Source organism: Melospiza melodia, chromosome 11, assembly GCF_035770615.1.
Source record: "Melospiza melodia melodia isolate bMelMel2 chromosome 11, bMelMel2.pri, whole genome shotgun sequence".
Classification (NCBI taxonomy): Eukaryota; Metazoa; Chordata; class Aves; order Passeriformes; family Passerellidae; genus Melospiza; species Melospiza melodia.
The window spans coordinates 11,186,001-11,210,809 of NC_086204.1; the positions used below are offsets into that span (position 1 = coordinate 11,186,001).

Here is a 24,809-nt window from a genome sequence, read left to right on the forward strand (position 1 = left end):
AACCTTTGGGATGCCGTGATGACCAGATGGAACTTGTTCATCTAGTTGGATTGGGGATATTTTCTAGAGGTAAAAATAATATTCAACGGCAATATTTGAAAATCAGATTCATTCATTCCCATTGGAGGATAGAACACCATTACCGTTTCAACTTTTTGATAAATGGCCTGCTGAAATAAATGGAAGTGTTTAGAATATAGAAAAGAAAGAAAACCTACAAGTCTGGGATAGATGTTTTGGCCTCCTTTGCAACTACTTACTTGTATAATTTGCCTTCATAGTGCTGAGATCAAACATTCAAAAGAGGAGATTTTATTTGGATTTTGGAAAAAATTCTGAAAGGTTTGTCAGAGTGTAAAATACCAAAATTTTATTGAATTTCAGCAGCACTTGGGCAACTAATTCCCCTCAGGCTGCTTATAAAACCTCAACAGACTACGTGCATCTCCTCCTTTGGGCAGGCTTCTTATTTTTCTTCTCTTTGCTCACTCTAGAAATGCAGAGGGATCCCTCTGGATGGGTGACGGTCCCAGAGCAGCTCTCGGTGGCGGTGCTGGCGCGGCTCTGCGGGCGTACGTGCGCGCAGCGGTGCCAGCGCTGCGGGGCTGTGCCCGCCCAGCCCAGCGCGCAGCCGCGGGCTCGGCCCCGGCACGCCAGGGCTTCTGCTTTCCCACACTCTCTGCCTCACGGAACCTTTCTTTGTGGAGCAAAAGTTAAAGTTTATTATTTGTTCTAGTGTGGGCATGCCTTCCTGTTCAGAAGTTTGTGCAGTAAAAGTTTTCCACTGTCCTGAAGTGCACAGAGAGCAGGAATGTGCAGCTTGTGCTGGGCCTCAGCAGTGTGTGTAGTGTGAGAGGCAGACACAGGCAAACACAGCTGTGTGTGCTTTGGTAAGGCACCAACCCAACATCTCGAGTGCACCCAAATACCTGCCGTCAGATTGGACGTTCAAAGGACATGTAGAAAAGATATCCTCTTTTGTGCCTTTTGTGATGTGTGGTGGTATGTATGTACTGAAGTGTCACTGGCTTTATTCAGTCTTTCTGATGTCCCTCAGGATTTTTCCCTTAATTTTTAAGTAGTACCATCAAATTTATAGTAAAAGCAAATAAAGCAGCGGTGGTGTCAATCTCTGGTATACTAATGCAATGCTGAATTGAACATGAAACACAAAATACTTTGAAGCAAAAGGTATACATTTAACCTTGATACACCGTGTCACACTGTGAAAAGACGGGAAAAAAAAAAGGCGTGAACTCGACTTGCAATCAGCTGTAGCTTTGAGTTCCCAACGAGGCAGTATTTATGCATCATTTTTGCAGTGTTCTCAGGGCTTGTCAGGGGTGGTGTCCCGGCCTGCCGTGCCGCCGCTGGAGCGTGCAGGTGCCCTGCAGCCGGAGCCAGCCCGGCCATGGGCGCAGCCCGGCGGGGCCAATGAGCGGCGGGAGCGCGGCGGGGTTTGCACAACAGCGCCCGGCGCGCCCGGGCTCCGGGCGGCTGCACGGATCAGGTGGCAAAGGAGGCAGCAGGGTGTTCTGGTACACACGCAGCACAGGCTGAGATTGCTCTGTAAAAGGTGCACAATTTGCAGTCAACAATAATGCCAATTTTTACTTATGTTTCAGAACACGGAAACGTGAAACATGAGGTAAGGATTCATTTTCTTTTGCATGTGATGTTTGTTTTGTTGGTGGCATAAGAGCTCCTTATTACTCTGTGTACATGCTGCTGGAGAAGGTATGTTTTTCTTGTGGGTTTGCAAACAGATTTGTTTAGAGTGCTGTAGAAGTTGTCTAAGCAACAAGGTATTAATGATTAAATACAAATGTTTTCTGCTCCAAATGTGAATTAAACTTGCAGCGAAATGACAGTGCTGTGAGCACTGAAAAGGGTGGAGATGCTTTTTTAAGCTACAGGTAAGAAAACGTACATTGCTTCACAACTAGTGGTTAGATCCTTACTGTTCCTAGACAAAATCTGGCTGTAGAGTTAAAAGTATTCTTTTTTTTTCCTCTGCTGTGCCAGAGAACTCTGGGGTGATGAAGGATTGGCAGGGCAGTGCTTGCCTCTTCACGTGAAAAGATTGTTTGCAGAGGTGTCCTGTGGTATGGAGTTTATGTAATCTGGAGAGATGTTAAAATGGGACCTGAACAGAGGAGCTGCTGTGATGCACATAGTGTGGCTTGCTGTCAGCCTAGGAAGGCTGCAGGCCACCCTGGGTTATTTTTTGGCGAGCTCCTGGGACCTCTTCACTGTTTTGTCTGTCCCATCTGACAAAATAGAGGCAGCACTTCAGACCAAGAGTATTATAGCTTCTAGCATGTATTTTAGATGAGATGTTTATGGTAATTGTTTAAATGACATAACAGTTATGAGCAGCATGTGAGTATAAGTGTTGCTGCTCTCCATAGGCATGGCTGTGTTTGGTGCTGTTGCAGATAGGGGTAATGGGAGGATGTTATTGCTGACATGGCCGGTGCAGGGGTATCTGTGTGCAGGCCTGACCATGGCTGTGCTCTGATGTTTGAGCGGTTTGGGTGTCACTGTAACCCCAGACAGCAGTGGGGCTGGGTGAGGGCAGCTCTGCACCCTCTGGTGAGCTCCTGGCATGTAGGCCCCTGCAGGGGATTAGTGTGGTGACGGGGAGCCCTGGCAGAGGAGAGGGATGTGCTGCCTGTGCCCAGCCCCTGCCTGTGCCTGCTCTCCTCACTGCATCCTCAACCATGGCTGTGGCCAGGTCCTGCCCAGTCTGTCACGTCTCTGCCTTGACAGATGTGCTGAGTAAGGGCACTCTAAACTTTGGGAATCACCGTGTGGTCCATTTTCATGATGCCTTTCCAGTCCTGCAAGTGGCAAGCATGGCTGGAGAGCTGTGAGCAGATCATCTACTGGGTTTAGTAGACAAGACTGCCAGGCTTCCTAAAGCTAACCGTGGTGACCATACTGTGTCTGGATGAAAAAATAGGTCTACTGTTTTTTTCTAGTTAGGAAAACTAAGACCTCCTTTCTGGAGCTATTGATTTGCTGTTGCCTGTTGAGTTGATCCAAAACATCAGAATTACATTAATTTTTACCAAGACTCCTCTTTAGGTGCCTGCTTTCATTCTCTCTGTGCAGAAGAAAACTTAAGCATGGATGAGGAACTGTCATTTTGAAAAACACAGATTTAGGTTTTATGCCAGTAAACAATCTACTGGTAATTTATTAGATTTAAGGGTATTGTACTCATTTTTATACAGCTCAAGAACTATTTCCTTGAAACCATTTTCCAGCCAGTCCTTTGCTGTATATGACTTGAGTTGTCACAGTCCCTCTGTTTTTATTTCAATTTAGCGTTTCTCTCTCTCCCTTTGTACTTTTCTGAGTCCTGCCCCTTTCCCTTTCTTGTGCAAATCTGTGGGTGCTCAACCATCTGCATCAGTCCATATCAGTAACATGGCTTCCATCTGTAAAAAACAATAGAGGATATCACTGAGCATTTTGCTTTTATCTAGTACTATTATCTTCATTGTGGTATCAGCTTTAATTTTTTATTCTATCCACTACAGATAAAGCAAAACTTGTATCCTTGATTTAATTATACATGTAGAGTACAAAGAGGACATGTCCAAGGACTTGAGAGTTTGAAAGCCATTTTCAACCCAAGCTTTTGATTTTGCTTGCCTGCTACAGGGCTTGGTAATTGGGTTATGCCTCAGGTTACTGCTTTCTGGCTTGCCTTGGTGTGTGTCCTGCATCAGCTTATATCAACGGCGAGTAAATCAGAGCAACCTAATTGTTCCCTTTGTTATGCAATGTGCCTTTCTCTACTTGGTTTGATTAAAAAATAAATGCATGAATCATCATGCAAGTTACCAGATAAAACAAGTTTGTTAAAGCAGATGAGTAGTTTGCAGATATGCATTATTGCACATTGAAATTTCCAGGGATCCATAGTAAGTGTCTTAGTGTATAAAATATAGAAAATAAATTGAAATAGTCTGAATCTTGTCAGAGAGTTTCTGATTTCACACAACTCTGGTTCCTCCAATTTTACAGAGACAGACAAGTTACTAAATATATTTAAATACGGGCCCAGAAAATAAGGAAATTAGGCATTCCAGGGGGAATTGTAGTTAGCTTCAGTTTAAAGTAGAAATAGTGAAAGTTTCTACCATATTAAAGTAATGCAAGTGGCTTTGACTTTTGTGTTGGTGGATGTTATCTGGGGCAGATAATGCCAGACTGCATGTTTTTCCCCTATCCTATTCATAAATGATTAAAAAATACATTTGTTCTCAGTATCAAAAAATGCTGATGTATGAACAAACCTTCTGTGGACTCAGACTCTTTCAGCCTAGTGTCAGAAAAAATGGGATATATGAAAAAGCTAGCAACATTACTAAGAATATTTTTTAAAGTGTGATCTTTTGACGAGATAAAGATAATTGTGTTGGTGGTTGGGGGAAATAACTCTAAGAAAACCAGCTTTGCCTAGTAGATTGTGGTAATGAAAGGATTGCAGTGAGCTTCCATGAAAACATGTTTATTCATATCCTTGATTCTTATTTTTGCTCTGCAGAAACGAACAAATGGAATTAGAAGAAGCTCTAGACACGTGGACCCAGGTTTGTGTCATGACTTTTTAATACTTAAACATTAAATAAAAAGAGTAAGAAAGCTGTAACTTGCTTTGTTAAGTTGTATTGTGACTACTATTGCCATGCACACAATGCTGAGAATTTGACTGCTGAAGTCATGAAGGTCTGAAGCGATTGCTCTGTTTGTGATTTCAAAGATATGGTCAGCTGGTTGAACCCTTAATTTTTTTCCCTTGTTTTTTCTTTAAGTAGAGCTCTGGTTCTATTTGAACAACAAAATGCCTCTGGGCTTTCAGTTAATATGACCCGCCCTACTGTACTCTGTAGTTTTATAAGAAATAACTAAGGGATGGATAGCAGACAGTTTTTTAAAGTTCAGGTTCTAAGTCTTTAAGTTGTGGGTATTCTCAGCTTTTAAATGTAGTGGTGCTCAGTGCTTAACTGTTAAGAGTTGCTTTTCTGAAAGGCATAAATCAATTGCAGTTTTATATTGAACTTCAAACTGATGTTATTTTTCCTGTTAGTTTATAGTAGATACTTCTGTGGAATCATGGCAGCAGCAGCCCTTAAGAAAATTAAATGCTTGGTTATAGGCTGTGTACTCAAGTGGGTGAACATTTCCTCTGGAGACCCATTATGTGTCTGTATAAAATATTCAATGTTTTTCAGTGTAACTCTGTGATATTTTTAGTATCATTTTAGTGTCAGTAATTACATTTCTGTCCTTTGTTTCTTGTATAGTTTAATTACTGGAGATTTGTTATGCAGATATTATTTGGAATAAAAGTAAGCTGTGGATTATTAAATATTTCTAGATGTGGACATCTGAGAATAGTTGGAGTTAAACATTAAACAGGATGGCAATTCTGTACACCACATTATAGCCTGGCAGAGCTAAGTACTTTTCAAAAAGTAGGAATGCTGGTTGTGCCACTAGCATTGCAGCTGCCTTGGCTTGGAAAGTCTAAATGTTGTAACTAGCTGGAGCAGACCACACCTTTCTTACTCACGTACCTTTGACATGTTTTGGAACACGTATCGTCACTTTGTTCCCTCTAGCAAAATAAACCGGCTCCATGATTCTAGAAATTGTTCTGTGTGTTGTGACGACTGCAGCCATAAAAGCAAAAAATGAGCACCCTGTAACTCTGAAAGTTAATACAGTCAGAGGGGAAAACATCAAGGGTAGGAATCAAATAATGCAGAAGGGGATGATTTCTTCCAAGTGTTTGCTAACAAGACTGAGTTCTTCCCAGTCATTGGTGCCTGTTGCAGTGAAGTGTAATTGCATGCTTGCAGAATAGGCCTTATAGGTTCAGTACCTTTAAACACAGCTGTCTCATACAGAGCCATAGAAGGTCAAGTAATTTAGCTTTGAGAACCTTTTGAGTATGCTAGTGATTTTACTTGCTGTTGAAGTCTGATGGAAGTATTTGCAGCATCTTTATATGCAAGGATACTTTAAAAGTAGTTTTTATTGAAGACTAAATACCACAGAAATCACCAAAAATAGCTGAATTAAGTAGGTGTTTAAAAGTTGTATGTAGCCAATGCCTAAAATACAGTTCTGCTTGCCCCCTGCCTTGTCCATTTACCTACACAGAACAGTTCTTTGAGTTGTTGGGATAATCTTGTTATAGAGTGCAGTCCTTGGTCCTCATATTTTGGAAAGCCAAAAGAAATACAGAATGTTTGCATGAATTTTAAGTCCCTTTCTTAGAGACATGGCTCTAGAGGAGTCCTTACAGAATGTTTTCTGAATTTTTAAAGGTTTTAAATAAATAGTAATGAGAAATATATAACATGCTAATGTGCTCTGTACATATACCATATACTGTCAGTTTTCAAATGAAATGAGATTTTTGTTTTGCATTTTGTCAAGATAGGCATTCTGTGTCCTCCTGTAACTCAGTGGGTATAACTTTATAGTCTTTGGTAAACTCCTGGCATCTATTTTGCATAATCTAAGTACTACTGTTCCTCAGATTGCACACTGCCTGAGAGACAGATGCTATCCAGAGGGCAGTGCTTGGAAGAGATCAGTCATGTCAGGGATACGTTACTGCATTGAGCCTCAGAGCTTTCCAAGAGCACTGACATGCACAGCTCTGAAGAGTCTGAGTGCCAGGATGCTCTTTTTGCTGAGAGAGGTGGTCAGGAGGTTGACTGCCAGACTGCTTTGTGTTTAGGTGGTTTGGCTGCTGCAGCCTGTGCTGTGGTGGTGCTGGAGCTTGGTGCTAGGTTAGGGAGCTGACACTTGCTGTGAATCAATAACCAGCACCTGCAGTGACTGAGCAAATAGTGATGGAGTTTGAGATCAGCAGTAAATGCAAATATTTTGCGTTGTAACTTTTCAAGATTGTTCTGTTGTGTCTGTCTTGGCTATTTTAGTGAAGAATAATGAATAGCATGGTCAAATTAATGCATTGGTGCTTCCCTTTTTATGCTTAAAGTCAAATTCAACTTTTGCTGACCCAGCTTAGCCTGGAATGAAAAATCACTCAAATTTGATGAGAAGTAGTGCAAGTTGAAGGATGGTCTAAACAAAACAATGGGAGGATTCTGGATTAAAATATCTTGTTTTCTGCAGGTAAAGCTTATTGATGAAGGAACCTATTTAGCTGAAGTACCCTAAAGGCAATAAATTAGTTTATAGCTTTTTTATTTTTGTTTCTTTGAAGTTGGGTTAAAAGTTTTTACAGTGATAGTCTCCTCCTTGAGATTTGATTTGTGCTGGATAAGAAAGAAAGGTAGAAGAAAAAATGATTAATGGATGATGAGTCAGAGAAATTCCCATGAAATGAAAGCAGTAATGAGAAAAATGTGTACAAAAAGAACACTGCAGAAACTGTACAGGTGAAGAGAAGACTGGAAATCCTACAAAATATGGCTTTGTATTTATGCTGTGCATAAATACAGCCTGCAATCCAGTTGCAGAGAGCCTCCTGATTTGCTTCATCTACTAAACTTTAGTGGGACAGGTTTTAAATAACCTCTCTTTTGATTAAGCAGGAGATAATAAAGGCCATCGATGAAATGAGCTGGTGAATACATCTGCAGCTGTAAATCCAGGGAAAATTTGGTCTACAGCTTGCATGTGACTGTAGAACAACATAATTCTGCTTAAATACATTTGAGAAGTGATCAGACTGATGTCAGTTTTTGCAAAGAATGGGCATGTGAAATGATAAGTATATGACATTTTATTCTCATGTAGGGAATATGTTTAAGCATGGAAAATACACCCTTGGCTTAAATGACAAATGAAGCATTTATATGTATATTCATAAGCACAAATTCTTATTGTGTGAATTCTTGAGAAGGATGATACAGTCTGACCAATGTTTTTAATGGAAGTAACTTTGTATTTATTTTAATATGAGTAAAAATTACTGTCTGTCTCAGCTCTTGAAATAGTACAGTGTATGTTTGCTGTCTTTATTTTTTTTTATGGTATAAAGAGTCTACATGTGATAGATTCACAGCTTAGTGTTTTTGAAACTGGTTTTACCCTAAACACTTCTGCTAATATAAACATTGGAATTTTAATCTCTAGAAGTGTGAAAGTATATTTCATATCTGAAGGATAAACTTGGTAAAAATAGAATACTTTAAGCCTTATAGTCAAGATTCATTGTAGATTAAACTCAAAATCTGATCTGTGAAAGATCACTGCTGAGCATGTTGTGACTTCTTAAACAGCTGATTTCTTTATGAGCAAGGATTAAAGATTAGAAAGCTTCAGTTCTGAACGGAGGGCCAGAACCAATATTTTCTCCATCACAGAAAGTAAAATATTTGAGTAAAGTATCCCAAATATAAATAAAACATCCTAAACTTTTTTGGGATGGAGGGAAACAATACTAGCAAGTCATGTATACAGTGCAATAGCTTGGGAAAGTGTATCTTTCAGCCCACAAATTTGAAGTTGACATAATAATTTTAAAAAGAGGTATTAATATTTCTGGTTGGTGTCTGGTCCATACTTGCTTTGTGAATCCTCTAATATTGGTTTTACACAGATTATTAAAAACCCTTTGGGATCTGAAGAGAGTCACTGGTTTTAGGGCCTGAAGTATATGCATTAAACAAGCAGCAACAGTGTGTAGGGAGAAGTACAATACTGGAGCTACATTTATTTCATTAGCTGTAGTGGGAAATAAGCTACTCTGTGCTTGATATTTTGTTGAAGTTGGATTTTGGCATCTTTTAACTAGGTTGTGTGTGATTACTAAGCAGTGAAACAATATTTGGGGGTTTGTGTAGTGTGGTAGTGTTTGCATCCTGTCTTTGGAGTAAAAATTAGGGGTAGTGTCATATTGGCAGTTTAAATTTTCTTTTGTTAAGAATGAAGCATGCTAGACTGAGATATTTGCACAAATTCTCACACAGTGTGCTCTGTGATATGCAAGTCTATCTATGATTTCTATTTCAGTGCCACTCCAAGTGTATGCCCAGCCAAAAGCAAAATCTGGCTCAAACTCAAATGCTGGGATATCCCAACCAGGAGATAATTCTTTGCCAAGTATGCAGTTGTTATAGATAAAGCTACCCTTTAAGTAAGAATTTGAAGCCTGTCACCCATTTTCTTGTTTCATTGAGCTATCCCGGCACATCCTCAGTAGTCCTGATCGACTGTTGTCTTCTCATTCAGCCCAGTATAGACAATAGCCAACTTCATGGATGAGAAAAGATAACCAGCGTGAAGCCCAGTGCTGGAAACAGGCATTCAGGAATTTATTTCTCCGCTTGTACCGTGGGAGCAGCTACCTGGGAGTCTGGCTGTGGTTTTGGTGGCCCAGTATTAACCAAATGGCCATCAGTATCAGTGTTGAGAGCAAGAATTTATCTTGGTTTTAAGCCGTAGAAAAAGGTCTACTAAAAAAAGCGTTAAATAAACCCCCTGTATTTTGTGAGGAGTTGACTGATGTCATTGATAGTATCTCCTTATTAGGATTGTCTTCATCAGGATGAATTAGACCAAGTAGCATCTTTTTGCTTTGCTAAAGGAATCCCTGTGTATAGACTCAAGAAATACCTTGATTGGTGTTTCTCATATACATTTAATACTGTTATTTAATTACATTTCCTGTAAATAAAATGTAGAAGTGAATAGTAGTCCCTCAAGAACTAGAATATACATATGGCATTCTTTCCAGCTTTAGATACTGCTTGCATGGAACATAATGTGTTTCAATGGCTGGACAAAAAGCGTGACTGTAAATTACATTGAGGAAAGCCAGGAGGAATACTGGAGCAAAGAGAAATGTTTCACGAAGCTTTCTCTAGTGAAGAAATAGTTGTTTGACAAAGTTTGAGGTCTTTTTTAATGTTTGTGGAGCGTTAGATTTACGGAGTAACTTAGGACTTCTCTGCATGCTAATGCTTTAAGCAAGCTACAGAACAAGGTTTGATTTTATATCTACGTGACGCGTGTTTAACTTCTGGCTGGTTTTATTCAGCTATGGATACTTCTTCCTTTTCTACACAGCATTTAAGCACTTTGTTCAAGGTGCCTCTACAGTACCCAATACATGTCTCCAGGAGTCTGTGTGGAGCAGAGGAATTGCAGGTCAGAATGGGTTTTAGGGGGCAGCTGGGAGCACACTGGCTGCAAGGAGAGCACTCCTCGGCAGGAGGGATGTGCTGCTGCTCACTGACCCAGTGTGGAATTCTGGAGCTCTCTGAGGGACTTGGATTGCAGCTCTAGCCTGACCATCTCTTGGTATTGACAGACATGTTTGAGCATGTTTTACGTCAAGTGGCTGGTATGGGGGTTGGTGTTTGAGACCAGAGTCAGTGCATTTCTTTGTGGTCCTACGTTCTCTCAGCTGGGCCTCAATGGCTGTGAATTCAGAGACACAATGAATTGTGTAGCCTAATTTGTGAGATCAAATTAATTTATCTCACATATTTATTAAAAATATGTATTACATTTAAGGTCTTTGCCTTTGTTTTTTCTTTCCTCTGCAGCGCTTCACAAAATAATGAATTCATCTTTGTTGTGTTACAAGAAAGGACATGTCTAATGTTTTGCACCAAGAAATTTTCCACTAATGTGTTTCTGGAAGATGAAGCAGAGTTTTGTCTTCCAATGAAGCATTTCAAATGCAGTTTAATGATTTTTATTTGGGTTGTTTTATTTTAAATTAAAATTATTTTTACATTCCTGTTGGGGAGAGGTATTTGAAAGGTGCTGTCCCCTTGGCATCTCAGCAGTGAGCTAACATTCAGAGAAGAACATAGCCTTTAGCCTTTTCTTTTAATTAAACATCAGAAGACCCAGATGCCAAAGGGTGAAATGTATTTATTTTGTCAAACTCTTTCATCCTTGTCAGGTTGGATTGCAAGATTAGTTCTTAGTTGAGTGATTTAAACTCTTTTGTCTTACTGGATGTGTTTTTGGGACTGTCTCTATATCTTAAGCAATTGACGTTTCATTTTTCTCTTAGACAAGTAATGGTGTTCAATACATACTTAGCCATATATTAACATAACTTTTAAGCTGAGATGGATGAAAAATCCTTCAGTATCTTTCTCCTTTTCTGCATAAAAACACTCAACATCAACTATTTAAGCAAAACATCACTGTTCAGAGATAACTGCATGGAAGTTGTCAGGAAGAAAAAAAAGGTCAGGTAGAGGTGGGCAAAATGGGCATACAAGTATGATCAGTAAAACAAAAAAATACACTGTTTTGTATTTTAAACACACACAAAAGTAGTGCCGTGCAGCACTATTTAAAAAAAAGGGAAGAGACCTGTGCTATGTGGCCTAAATTTGCCTTTACTTACCTTGGCAAATGGAAGTGAATTGCTTGGTATTTGGTAGACTTTATTGGGACTTAGAAATCTTATTCGTCTTCAGGAGGACTGTTGCATTTACCCATCTATTTTCATATCTGATTTTAATCTTCAGGGTGCTGTAATTCTCAGAAGGCAAAACAAAGATAATGAGGCAATGAATGATTAAAAATAGTCAAAAGTAACTGAATTTTAACAGTACTCTAAAGCATATGGTTTCTTTTTTTGTGGCTCACTCATTTAACTAAATCAGTATTTGATCACTACTTCAAAGTAATTCTCACACAAAGAATTTGGGAAACATTGTAAAATTGAAAGCAGTCGTCCCATGGGAGAAAAAAGACTGCTGAAAATTCACACAAGAGAAGCTCCCAGAACTGCCTCTGCCTTTTGCCTGAGGAAGGTTTTAAAGCTTGGTAGAAGAGGCCAGAGGCAAGATCCTGAGAAACTGATGCTGCCTTTCAGGAGGGTTTTTAATCTGCTCACCACTTTGAGATTGCCAGAGAAGGGAACAATGAGGCTGAGCTAGGCTGCAGGCCAAGCTAGCTCAGGATCCCTCCAACAGCAGCCAATTAAATTCATGCTGAAGGAGAGAATTTGGGGTAAGGTGCTGTGGTACCTCCCTCCTTACCTTGTGTATTCGTACCTTAGCTCTTAATTTTCCTTCCATGTATTCCATCCTTCCATGTATTTTCATTAGCACTTTTTAAACCAGTCTAAAACCTTCGCAACATCCTTTAACTGTCACTCTCATAATTAGTTGTGTGAGTAAAGCACATCTTTTTGTTTGCTTTTAACTTGCTACCTATTGCTTTGACTCCTGTATATTTTTGCATCAAGAAAAAGACTAATAAATAAGGAAATAATGAGTACTTTTCCCCTGGTCACTATTATGCCACTGATGAGTGGTCTGTCACATCCCCTCCAGCCATGTGTCCTCCAGCCTGAAGAGCTATTGTGTGCTTAATTCTGCTGATACAGAAGCTCTTCTGTATGTCTGACCATCCTGTTTGCTTGTTTGTGGGCTTCTAGGTCCAAGAGTTGTCAGTCTTTCTAGTTCTGTGTCTGCCACAAGAAATTTCTTAAGAGTTGGTACAGAGCAGAATCTGATTATGATGTTGAAGAACTGATTGTAAAAAATACTTAGCAATTAGTCTGAGATCTGTTGTCTCTGTGATGATACCTGTTTGACACTCCATCATTGTGTATGAGTATTCAATCCATATCTTACTTTAGGTCTTGCATGAAGGTGTGACCAAGTGGCCTCCAAAGATCCTTCCACCCAGAGTTATTCTCTGATTTTGAATCCTGTTGCTCATGAAATCTTCCTTCAATCCTTTGCAAGTAGTGATCTTTTTAAAGAAATGCTTTTGCACCTTCTCCAAGACTTAATCCACTCTTACTACCATTTAATAATGCTTATTAATTTTTTGAACAAGGAAGGGCCAAGCAGAGATTCCTTTGGGTGACTCTTCTGGACACTGCCTTCTATTTGAAAAAAATACTGTTGTTCCAGCCTTTTTCATCCTGTCCTGTTGTTGTTTATATATCGGGGGCAGGGGGGCAAAATTTTCCTCTTATATCATGTAAGCTGGAAGAGAGCCTTGTTGTGAGTCCTGTTAAAAGTATTTTGCTAATCCACATTAATATATAATTCTACTTCATTGCCTGCTTTAAAGAACTCCGAACAATGTCCCTGACTGTAGTCTTTATATTATATTATCCATATACTTGTAAATTCTGTTTCTATAGTAGGCTTTAGAAGTCTGCCTTGTACAGCTGTCAGATATTTGTGTTGAGACATCTATTGATTACAGCAGAGTTTCTCACATATAACCACTTATTTTTATGGTACTGGGTTGTTTTAAGAAATAACTTACGGATCATAATTAGCAACTCGGCGATGTAATGTTTGAATTTATTTGGTACTTAGCATGTTCACGTAGTGACATTATAAAACCTGATCTGATGATTTTTCAGTAGAATCTATTTATTTTGTTGTTTTAATCCTTAGATGTGGTTTATCCAGGAAAAAAGGTAAGGTGCTTAGGCATTAAGTGAAAGAACTTGGAGTTCAGCCCTTATTGTTGCTCTTGCTGACCTGCAAATAAATAGAAGACATGTTCAGTCTTGCACTTCTTAGAACTTGTGTTTCTTAAGCTTCAGCGTGCAACAGGGAATTAAAAAGTAACTTCATTATCTGATACCTTGAAAAGGTGCCACAGTCCGTTAACCGTAGAGGTTATTCTTTAACCAGCCTGTTTGGAATGGGGCATGTGGAGAGGGGACAGCATGAGGCACTGTCTTTTACTTCAGACAATAAAGTGTGATGTTTACTCTTCTTGAACTTGTTCCTTAATGGGGTTTGACAGCAACAAATAGCATAAAATATGGTACAAGAGCTGCATGTGTGGATCACAGCTTTCCTTCCAGAACAACATTACGCTCCTGGCAGTAGCAGTCTTCTTGTGACTGGCAGGGATCATTTTAGTACTCTGGAATTCACTTAATGCTGGTATATCTTCAGCATTTTTTCCTTTATTTCTTTTTTACAGAAGACCCTACAGGTTGCCCTATAATTTTCACCCTCCCCTTTTTTGCTTTATCATGGGGACAAGAAAGGCTGAAAAGGAAAAGAGTATGAGGCTTAATGATAGGGACTTAAAGCTCTGACTGCTCCTGTGCATTGTATGCCAATTATTTGTCCTTTTCTGGAGGTATTGATTTAAACCCTGTAATTGTGTGTTGCTCTGCACAAGGCTCAGGCACCTGAAAAACACTCAAGGATCAACTAAGCTCAAAGAGCCAATGCTGGGACTTAAGTGTCTGAGGTGTATTCTTTGTCAGGGCAGTATTTTGGGAGAAAGAACCACGTCTGGGTGTTCTGCTGGTGTCAGTTTGATCTCTGGTGATTCTTTGATGTAACTGCAGGCTGTGTGGCATTTTTTCCCGCTAGGGTGTCCCCTTACTGCCTTTCGTTTGAATGTATGGATCACCCAGTCACAGGCTAAATAACTTCAGTGAGGTAATAGCAAACTGGTCACGGGTGGCAGCTGCAGTGAGGAGATAAGTGAGATAAGTCAGCCTGACTTACCTGGGATATCAGCCCATAGACTTTATTGCTTTTGGGTGTGGTTTCTGTCTTAACAAATCTCATACTTTGCTGGAGTATATAAGCCACATTCAAACTGGAAACAGAAAATGGAAGGAAAACCTTCACTATTGTGCAGATGAATATGTGAGGGTTTCTTGACAGGGAAGGAAAGAAGGGAAAATATCTAAGATGCAGTGTGATTATTATGGCAGCATTGATGTCTTGACAGGGACTAAACTTGATACCCATCTTTATTGCCTGTGATAATTTACTAATAATGTCTTGATTTTGCAACAAAGATCAAGTGATAGATTATTATTTTATTTTGTGTTTTCATGTCTGCATTTAAAAGAGGGTCCTTTTACAGCTTATTATTTATTCATCATGTAAACAGTCTTCAAGTTAAGAACTTATTTTTATATATACATAGAAAATTATTCTACTTAAATTTGTAAACTATTTTGAAAATTGTAACTAAAAATTGAAAATATTTTTCTTTGATAAAAGGGAGCGTATCAGAATAGTATAAAATTTTTCGTATGCTAGTTGTGCTAGAAAAGAAAGGCTGGCATAAATGAAGACAGTAAAAACATAGTTGTAAGATACATATTTTTATGCTCTGGATATTTTCATTCTAGTCTGAATGCCTTTGTCTAGGTATATCTGCTAATTGAGGCTAGGGATACTACAAATTCATGGGAAAGCATCGCAAAACAGGATGCCTTTTGAATTTTCTAGAATTTGTTTTCATAGATTGGCAATACTTTAATATGCAAAGTGTGCACCATAAAAACAAAATCCCAAGTATATACTATTTAGGAATAAAATTTTAACTGCATTGGAATGTTAACAGTGAAATACATATTCATCTTTTTTTACTTCTTTAACACAAGTACTTTGTAATGAAAACAAGTTTTGTTCTCTTTTCTGAAAGAAAATAATTTATATGCTGTGGCCTATACAGACCAGAAATAAGTGGGCACATTTTTTAAAAGCAGGTTTGTTTTAGCCAAAAAACGTGGTGTCTTTTTGTGGCTTTAATATAATGCCTTAATTCTTGGCCACATTTGTCTGTTGATGCTTGCATGCAAAGAAGGTGTATAAGGCCTGAATTTTTTTTGCATGTGTGCTAAGAACTCTCAGTTAAGAAGTAAAAGAAGTATCTGCTGCAATCAGGGTAGAGGCCACAGTGAAGAAAAATTGCTTGAAGAGTAAGATCATGAGAGTGTTTAACTTGAAAAGCTGAAGCATTATGAAGAAGCATTATGAAGAGGGTGCGTGCAGGGAAAATTATTTGTCATGTGCTGGGACCTGCCTGCTTTGCCAGGCATCAGCCTCTTCCCTTTCACGTTGTGTAATAATTTAAAATGCTTCTCTTGCCAGAGAATTTAGTTCTTGCAAGTAACACAAATGGGAGACTAAGGCCTTTCATCTTAGAGGCAGATGCTATTAGTCAATAGAAATTGTCTGAAAGAGAACTGAATGCTTATTTTTGCAATTCTTGATGAATCAAATGTCAGCACATATTCAGCAATGTGTGTTTTTAAATTTGATACCTGTGAAAGATTCTAGGTGGTGTAGGCATGTATTTTTATGGATTCTATATTGTTAAAATTATTCAGTCTGTGAATTCTCAACACTAGAAAAAATGTCTAGGGCCTGTACAAGATTCATTACATTTTGCACTATTAAATTCAGTTTCCAAAGTGGGGTTCCTGTTTTCAAGCCTTTTTCATCTTGCTGCAGAATTATCCCTGGGCATGGGGAAGAGAGTATTTAAAGTACAGCTCTAAATAATTGCTTCTATGGAATAATGGACTTGTATATTCCAAGAATTGTCCCTGTTTTTCAGAGCCTTTTGCTGCACTGTAATCTACTGTCTGGACACACCTTCATAGCTCATCTGTAGTATCTGCCCAGTGCAAGTTATTGGCCCCTGAGGGCAGGTGCATGTTTGAACAAATACATGAGTTAGAATGCCATGCCTGTCTATGGCATCACATTAAAAGATGTGATAATTAACACTGGTTAATCTTCATACCGTGTGCTTTTATAAAAAGCAGAACCACATGTACCACACTTTTTAATTCATATGCCAAAACTCCATTTTGCTTAACTTTAAAAAAAAAAAAGTTAAGCTGCTGACTTTTGAGGCAGCAGGATTTTTAAAGTTTATATCCCTAATTCACCTCCTAGACTACATTAAAAGGATGAGATTTCATTACTTTGTCAAAACAAGTGAAAACTGTGTTTTTGAACCTGATTATTCTTTGTTGTTTATTCCCATGGAACATTTAATGCTCAGCTGTTTCTAACGCTTCTTCAAAGTGCTGAGACTCTTTTCAGTCCCGGCAATTCCAAAATCCCTTCCTCTCACAAGAATAGCTGCCTGTGTCGGTCCAAGTAAGGAGTAGGTGCCTGAATAAACATTTGAAGTTAGAACTGTACAAAACAACAAGAGCTTGTCCTTAACACTTGTATGGAGGAAAAGCTGCTGTGAAGAGGAAACTAAGGTCTGTCAATGAAGGAAAAATAGTTTTCACTGTAAATGAATCACAAGAAGTATGTGGCAATGACCATTAGGAAGTCAGTGTCTTTTTTAGCTCTTTGCTTTCTTTCAGTGCAGTCATGGAGAGAGTTCTCCTCCTCTTTTGAGAAATTACCTGGGTTAGAGTATAACAACTACTACATAATTTTGGAATTGCACGAGAAATGTCAGTTATTTTAGACATACTTTCTTGCATTTGCAATCTGTAATTCTCAACCTAGGGCATGTTCAGGTTTTCTGAATTAATATGGATCTACAAAGACAAATATATGTATTATAGGTCAAGATTGAGTGTTTGAAAGATGCAGATACAGCTTATGAAAACACTTGCTGTGCAAATGGGATTGGGTTAGCGTTTGTTGATTCTTTCAGCAGTGTACTTGACTAATTTTTTGTATTTGTGTTGTAACATTTTGTTGCCTGACTTCCCAAAGTCTTCAGAGTTTCTTTTCCTTCTGTTTTGTGACACAAAAGTAAATTAAACTCAGGAGTCAATCTGTGAGAATTATGAGCAGAACCACCCTCAAGGGGGTGAGAGACAAATGGTCATCAGCCATCTAAATAAGAATAGAGTCATTCTTTCTTGACAGGCTGCCCTTGTGACTTTCTCTTCTGAAGTTTAAAAACACAACTTTTCAGAAGTATTTTTGTAGTGCCAGTTTTTTTTCTTGCACAGAGATGAGGTACCAGGCTCCTTAAAATGAGTGACACAATGTGCCAAATAAATATCCCTGCTTAAGAGTGAAGTAAGAAAATGCTTTCAGTTAGAGTTCTTTTTCTAAATTAAAAAAAAAAATTATTCTGAAACTTAGTTTGGATTTTGGATTTTCTTGGCTAAATTTCTTATTCTGATCAAATAAGTGCTGTCTTTAAGCAGCAAAACTACTGTAATATAAAAACAAACGTGTAGAAATAAAACAGAACTCATACAGTTGCCGAAAGCAGCCTTGTAAATTGAATAACATTGCTAGTCTTGTTTATTTTCCTTGCAGTGAACTCCCGCTATGATCTGCAATGTAGTTCCAAGTTTTGTGTGGATCTTAACTAGAAAATGGAGATAGAGCATTTTACCAGGGGGCTTTTTGCTAATGATCAGATCTACAAAAACTGGCGAAGCACAAGGACTTCCTGAGTTGTGGTGTTTTTCTGTTTCTCATAACAAGTTGTTGATCAGACTGTTAGCAGACAGATTTTTTCCTCCCACACATCTTCATTTCGGTTGTTGGTTGACCATTTTTGCAGAGGTCTCTGCCAAGAATACAGTTTCTATATGCAGCATTAAGAAGAAACGGTGGAAAACTTGAGTCTTTGAAAAACATAGATTTGACAGGTAGTAAAGGACTGAGGGAACCACAAATCATGTTTCAGTAAGGTTTTTAGGAGGGAAACAGTTGTTAGAAGAGAGGGAGGACAGTGACAGAAAGCATGGCTAGGACTGTGAAAAAAAAAGATGTTTTTTCCAGTAGTTGGAACTGACAGAGTTCTGGAGGATGGCAGTCTTTAATTCTTCCGATGGAAGAGAAATGTGAATGTTTATCAGATGTAGTTTGGAGTGCATTACAGGTTGGTCGCCTGAATTTTGAGATAGTGAAGATTATTTTGCCCTCCCTGCATCCTTCCCCCATATTGCCCCAGTGCTTACAAGTTTTCTGTTTATGGAAGAAAGGGCTGCTTTACTTTAAGCAGAAACTTAACAGTTGACTTAAGGCTTATGGTAGCTGATGAATGTTTTAAAAATCAGCCTTGTGTAGGTTTTTTATTTCAAAATTAAGTAGCAAACTCCAGAGTTGTGGTTATTCATATGCCAATGGAGACTTGATTGAACAGTACACAAAGGCAAAGCAGTTGAAGAGAAGACAAGTGGAATATTCCTGAGTCCCAGGCTCTGTCAGCATTTCAGCCACCTTGCCTTTAAACTGGAAGGAGGAAGGTGTGGTTAGGAAGCAGTTCTTTATTTGAGGGTGGTGAGGCTCTGGCACAGGTTGCCCAGAGAAGCTGTGGGTGCCCCATCCCTGGATGTTCAAGGCCAGGCTGCATGGGGCTTGGAGCAACCTGATCCAATGGAAAGTGTCTCTGCCCATGGCAGGAAGGTTGCAATGAGATGATCATTAAAGTTCCTTCCACTTCCAACTCAGTCCATTCTATGATTTTATGAATGTTAAGCTTAAAATCAGTATTTAAAATTAGAACTTTTAATTACAATGACATACAAAAATAATGACTTGAAACTGGGAGAATATAAAGTTCAATTAAAATATCTTCTTTGAGGTATATGTACTTATTAATTGTGTTAATTTTTTCTAGTAGTAATTATTTAAATCACTGCCATTCTGAAGAGAGCTCTTAATAGACTATACTGGCATCTTCATGTATGTGAGTTCTGTAATTTTTGTTATAAGTACTTAGCCTAAAAGTTAAGAAATCCCACCCCAATCTAGTCTCTTTTGAGGCACTAATAGACTGTCTCAGAAACTGAAAGTGGGTTTTTTAAAGTGATTAGTAGTGTTGCTTTCCTCATGTCTCCTCCCCAGCTGAAAAGGACTTCTAGACAAGTTTTGCCTTGGCAGTAACAAAGCCATTGATTTCTGCTGGTTGTAGGGATAGATGACGCTGATGAGGAGTTGGGAAGCTGCTCTCCTGACAAATGCAAGAGAGAAGAACCAAGTTTATCATTTATTCTGCAATAAAATGGTTATGAACAGGGTTTTTAAAAATGAAGGCAGCAGAGCTGATTGGAAGAACATACAGAGAATGCCAAAGGACTTTGTTTTCATATAGCTTGTGCTCAGATTAGAGCTTTCCTTTACCTAGCTTTTAATATTAGTGTTGGACCTAGATGATGTTGCCAAAAAAACGTGTCAAAGCTGGTCATTTTGTGTCATGGATGCTCAGATTGTGTGTATAACAGTTCCACCTGTTCTTCACACTGCTGTCCTTATCAACCCATCTGTTTTTCTCTTTCTATCATAACTCCTTGCTACTTTATTATTTGCAGTTATGCTTCTTGATCAGAAGCCTTCAAAGTGTAATTTTACTTAGATGGTGTAGATACAATTTTTTTCTTTCAATATGAGTTCCCCTTTGCCTGTGTCTCTTTAATTTCTTCTTTTTTAAAATTATACATGACACTGTGGGCTACTGTTCAGACATTTATTCCCATGAGACACTGCCATGAGTTACTTAGCCCTTGCTTCCTGGTTGGAGTGTGCAGATGCATGGAGATGCATCTGCTCAGAGATTTCAGGTGGAATATTATCAATCACTAAACGTCAGCTTCTCTCTTAGCAGGACTGCATTCCCTGTGTTAGTAGCTGCAAAGGTATAAACCAAAAAGGGTCAAAGCAAGTTCAGAGGTTCCAAACAGACACCCAAAATGCTGTTGTGGTGAAAGAAAGGACAGAATTAGTGAGCCTTTGTGCCGTTTCCTATATGAAAGGCAGTGTTGTTTTCTTGAGATTCTGGAAACATCAGGATGTGGCCTTGTCAGATAGTCTAAAATTCTGTTTCAGCTTCAAAGCCTCATGAACTCAGGAGGCTTCATTCCATTTCATTAGTGTTTTTTTTTTTTCCAGTCAGGTTGTAAATACTGGTGACTAGGCTAACTTTTTCATAGAGTAAAAGAAAGTTTTCAGTTTAACTAGAAAGAGATGTTTAATGCAGACAAAGTTGTTTCATGTCTTTCTGGTAATAGGATAAATTTATCCACAAATTTACCTTTGAACCCTGCTGTCCTATATGCTGTGTCATTATTTTGTGTGTTAGAATGATCCCTGCCTGAAGCCTAAACCACCTTTTGCATTGCTTGGAAATAACAGATGCTGGAATCAATTTTGACAGATAGAGGTCATAATAGGGTGTGCATTATGCATGTTGTTAGCAAAAAATAACATTTTTGAATCTCTGCCTGAAACTCTGAGGGTCATTCAGTGTTGTTTAGAAATGCAGAGCTGCTGTAAGGAATACAAGTAGTTTACTTTTTTTGGTCTCATATATAATGGATATTCTAACTTATTATGTACTATGCTAATTTTAAATTGTAGCCTCCTTCTCTGACTCATAATTATCAGATGAAATACTCAAATGCATGGTGCAGTTTATGAAAGGTTTTAGTTTTCTATAATGTAACCTAATTGGTACCTTATAAATCTTGATCTATCATGCTTTCTGCTTTTCCCATGAGCTACAATTTAGATCATAAATTTCTATTAGTTCTGTGACCCAGAGCCTGGCTATAAAGACTTTTCTAGGAATCTGGGGTTTTTCGTGGTTTTCAAGTGAAGTAAATTTTAGCTATTTATTGGTGTCATAACTGGATAAGTTTGGTTTTTGATTTCAATGTTGGAAACTACCAGACTCTTTTGTATATTTAAATTAGAAAGTTTCCTGATAAAGAACTTTGTTATGTGGACTTAATAGGAACCAATGGGATTTTTATCATTAATGATAATATATGGATGAAATCCTGATCTTGTCCTTTGTTTTAGAGTTTTACCCTCTTTTTAGCATGTTCATGAGTAACATTTTTGTGCCAGTTATGTTTCTGCCGTTATCAGATACTGTCAGTACTGCAGCTATGTACGTTGCAATGGCAGTGTCTCTAAATGCTTAACATATTTCACATTTCAGTAATTAATGCATGGAGAGGGTCTATACTGTTTCTGTAACAAATAATCCATAATTATACTCTAAATAATTAATAACTCTAAAGCATTTCAGGTTTCTGTAGAATATCACTTTTTCTTGTCTGCATTATTGAATTACAGCAAGTCCTCAGGATTCTTAATGAGTATATTTGTTATGAATCCATATGCCAATTAAAAATGAAATGCCAAGAAAGACAAGGAAAATATCCTAGATCTTGCCTGTCTGAACTTCTGTAAAGCAGCTGGTGTACTGCCTCAGAGGAATTGGTCTCTTATTGAGAGGAAGCTAAAAGAACTTGGCTCGTTTAGACTAGCAAAATGAAGGTTAATAAGGGTATGATTGCTCTCTTTAACTGTAGTATGAAAATAAAAGCAGACAAGGAAAAGAACTCTGCAGGCTCCTGTTTCTAAATGGATGTAAGTTGGCCATGAACTAATTTACACTGAAAAGTAGAAGATTCTTGTTGTGGTTTAACCCCAGCCAGGAGCAAAACACTAAGGTGAGAAAACTTCTGGGTTGAGATAAGGAGAGTTTAACAGCTAAAACAAAAGCTGCACACGCAAGGAGAGCAAAAGAGATTTCATTCACTGTGTTCTTGGCCAGTCTGTTGTGCAGCCATCCCAAGGAAAGCTGGACTCCATCCTGGGTAATGGTGAGACAAAAGCCATCACTCCAAACATCCCTTCTTCCTCCTCCTTCCCCTACTTTAAATCCTGACCATGATGTCATATGAATGGCTTATCCCTTTGGCATTTGGGGCCAGCTGTCCCAGCCATGTCCCCTCTCAGCTTCTTGTGCACCCCCACCCTACTGGCAGGTGGTACAAGATGCAGAAAGGCCTTGACATTGTGCAAGCAAACCCTGCTTTCAGCACAAATTCAAACTACGTAGCCTTACGCTGCCTTTTCTGAAGAAAGCTACCCCAGCCAAAGCCAGCACAATTGTAAATGCTCAGAGTATAGAATTCTAGAATAAACAATTGCAACCAACAGTTCTGTTTTAGGGTAAGCTTGTAAAACTCATAGATTGTTTGAGATGGTTGGTGTGTTAATGATGGATAGGTCTGGATGCACCAAACCCCAGTGTTTGTCCTTGTGTATGTTAGGAGGTGAGTGCTTACCAATTTCTGCCCAATGAAATGTCCACTAGCTCACTGTTCATCTGCTAAACTCTTTCAGTGCTACTATAATGTTAAGCATTCTATTTGGAGCTTCTTGACTCTTTCCCACAATTTATTATTTTTTCTGTACCCCATTTATTTTTTCCGTGCTTAAGGGAAGAGAAGAAGACTTACCCAAAATTTAGCTATTCCAGAATAGTATGTACTTGTTTTTCATTGATGATTCAAAGATGTCATTTAGTCTTTTGTTCCTGGAAAAACTAATTTAAAAAAATGTTTAAAATGATATGACAAGGATAATCATTTTGATCTTTTCATATAACTAGCAAAACCTATTAGTTTATGCACTCACTGCTTTTCTATCTTTGATACAGGCTGTGTGTGCATGTGTGCTGTTATTGATACTGAAATGAGCATGGCCCTCAGTGACTCAGGCACTCCTGTTGTTGGAGAGTGAATTTACCTTCAGTTGTTTTACTTGGAGCTATAAAGTACATTTCAAAATCTGAATCAAATCTAATGTGTGCTGAAATAATTAGCATCAAAATACCACTTCCCTTGTTCATCCATGCATTTTTTTATCCATGGCCTTGAAGCTGGCAGGCAGTATTATTACGGAAGGGTCTGAATGAAGAAGACATGGCAGTATCAGTGATTACTGTGCATTGTTGCAGTGTACTGGGATCCTGGCCCTGCATCCCAGTTACTCAGGTGCTGGTTTATGTGAGTGTGGTGACAGTGCAGGTACCTTGTGCTAGGCAGTGAGGATTCATAGCAATGACAATGCTGAGCACAAAGAACTCCCAAGCAGGCCAAGGACAACAATTGGATAAAATAGGTGGTAAAATTCCAGTGGAAAAATAAGATTTGTGTGTTACCATAATAGGGACCAGCTACAGCAAGCAAATGAGCAGTGTAGGTACCACAGTTTCTGTAGGCATTACAAAAATAAGTTTTAAGGAGAGTTCTGAAGCAAGATAATGAACTCCATTAAGGCTGTAACCTAAAAGCCTATTTAAATGATGGGATTATTTCTAGTGATGTCAAGAGGTGTTAGATCAAATCTTCCAACATTGTATCTGCCACGGTAACTTTATAGTCAAAATTGCCATTGGATTTTACAGAATCAAGCATACTGAATTATACACAAGTATTCTGGGCATGGTACATTTTAACAGGATTAATTTTATGTTACCTTTTGAATAATTCTGCTGGTTGACACAGCACAATTTCTCCCTTTTTTCCCATAGTTATCTTGCCCTGGTTTTCAGAGACACCAATAATTGTAGAAAATAAAATAGAAAATAGAAAGAAAAAGTACTTTTATTCATGTTTATGATTAATAACTTTAGAACTATAGTATCTTTAAAAAACACAAGGATTTTAATTGAGAAGTACATTATTATTTCCTGAGCATATTCTGATGAGCTAAGTTCAAGGGTGGGGTTTTAAGTATATTGTATCTTCACATTAATAATATGATAAACTAAATCACCAGATACATGGTTTTATAATGTGAATATTTTTTTGTGCATTTGTTTTGACTTCCATGTATGCTTCTTAGATGAGTACCTGCTGGCAGTCTGCTCATCACATACACAGAACTATAATTCAGATTCTGATGGGGAGTTTCCTTCCATTAGGACAAACTTGTCAGATCTCAGTAGAAGCTTGTGTGCAGCATTACTTCTGTTTGCCATGCAGTGCATGGAGCATTTGTTGGTCCTGAATCAGTATATGAAAGCATGAAAGCCTTCAGTTTAGGAACAAAGTAATGTCTACTATTTGCCTAAGTGGAATAATGGCTTACTAATAATTAGGTGCTCATTTTAAGTATGCCAGGTAACTTGCAGAAACAGTAAAAGTTAAGGTGTCATTTGGGTTGAGTAATGTAAGAGCTGGTATTGCTTTGCTTATTGTTTCATCAGCACTTAGGATTAGTATTTATTCATTAATACAGAGAGTAGTAATTATGGAAGGTGATTTCTTTCATGTTTCATACAATTTAGAGGAGATCATG

At 38.3% G+C, this 24,809-nt stretch overlaps 1 protein-coding gene across 1 annotated transcript in view; it reads left to right on the forward strand.

Annotated features, from left to right (window-relative positions):
• Positions 1-24,809, forward strand: part of VAV3 (vav guanine nucleotide exchange factor 3) — a 148,537-nt gene that overhangs the window by 94,583 nt on the left and 29,145 nt on the right. Inside the window, exons 18-19 of the mRNA XM_063165577.1 lie at positions 1,626-1,648; positions 4,562-4,607. Of these exons, the coding sequence (XP_063021647.1) occupies positions 1,626-1,648; positions 4,562-4,607 (69 nt within the window). The remainder of the gene's footprint in view (positions 1-1,625; positions 1,649-4,561; positions 4,608-24,809) is intronic.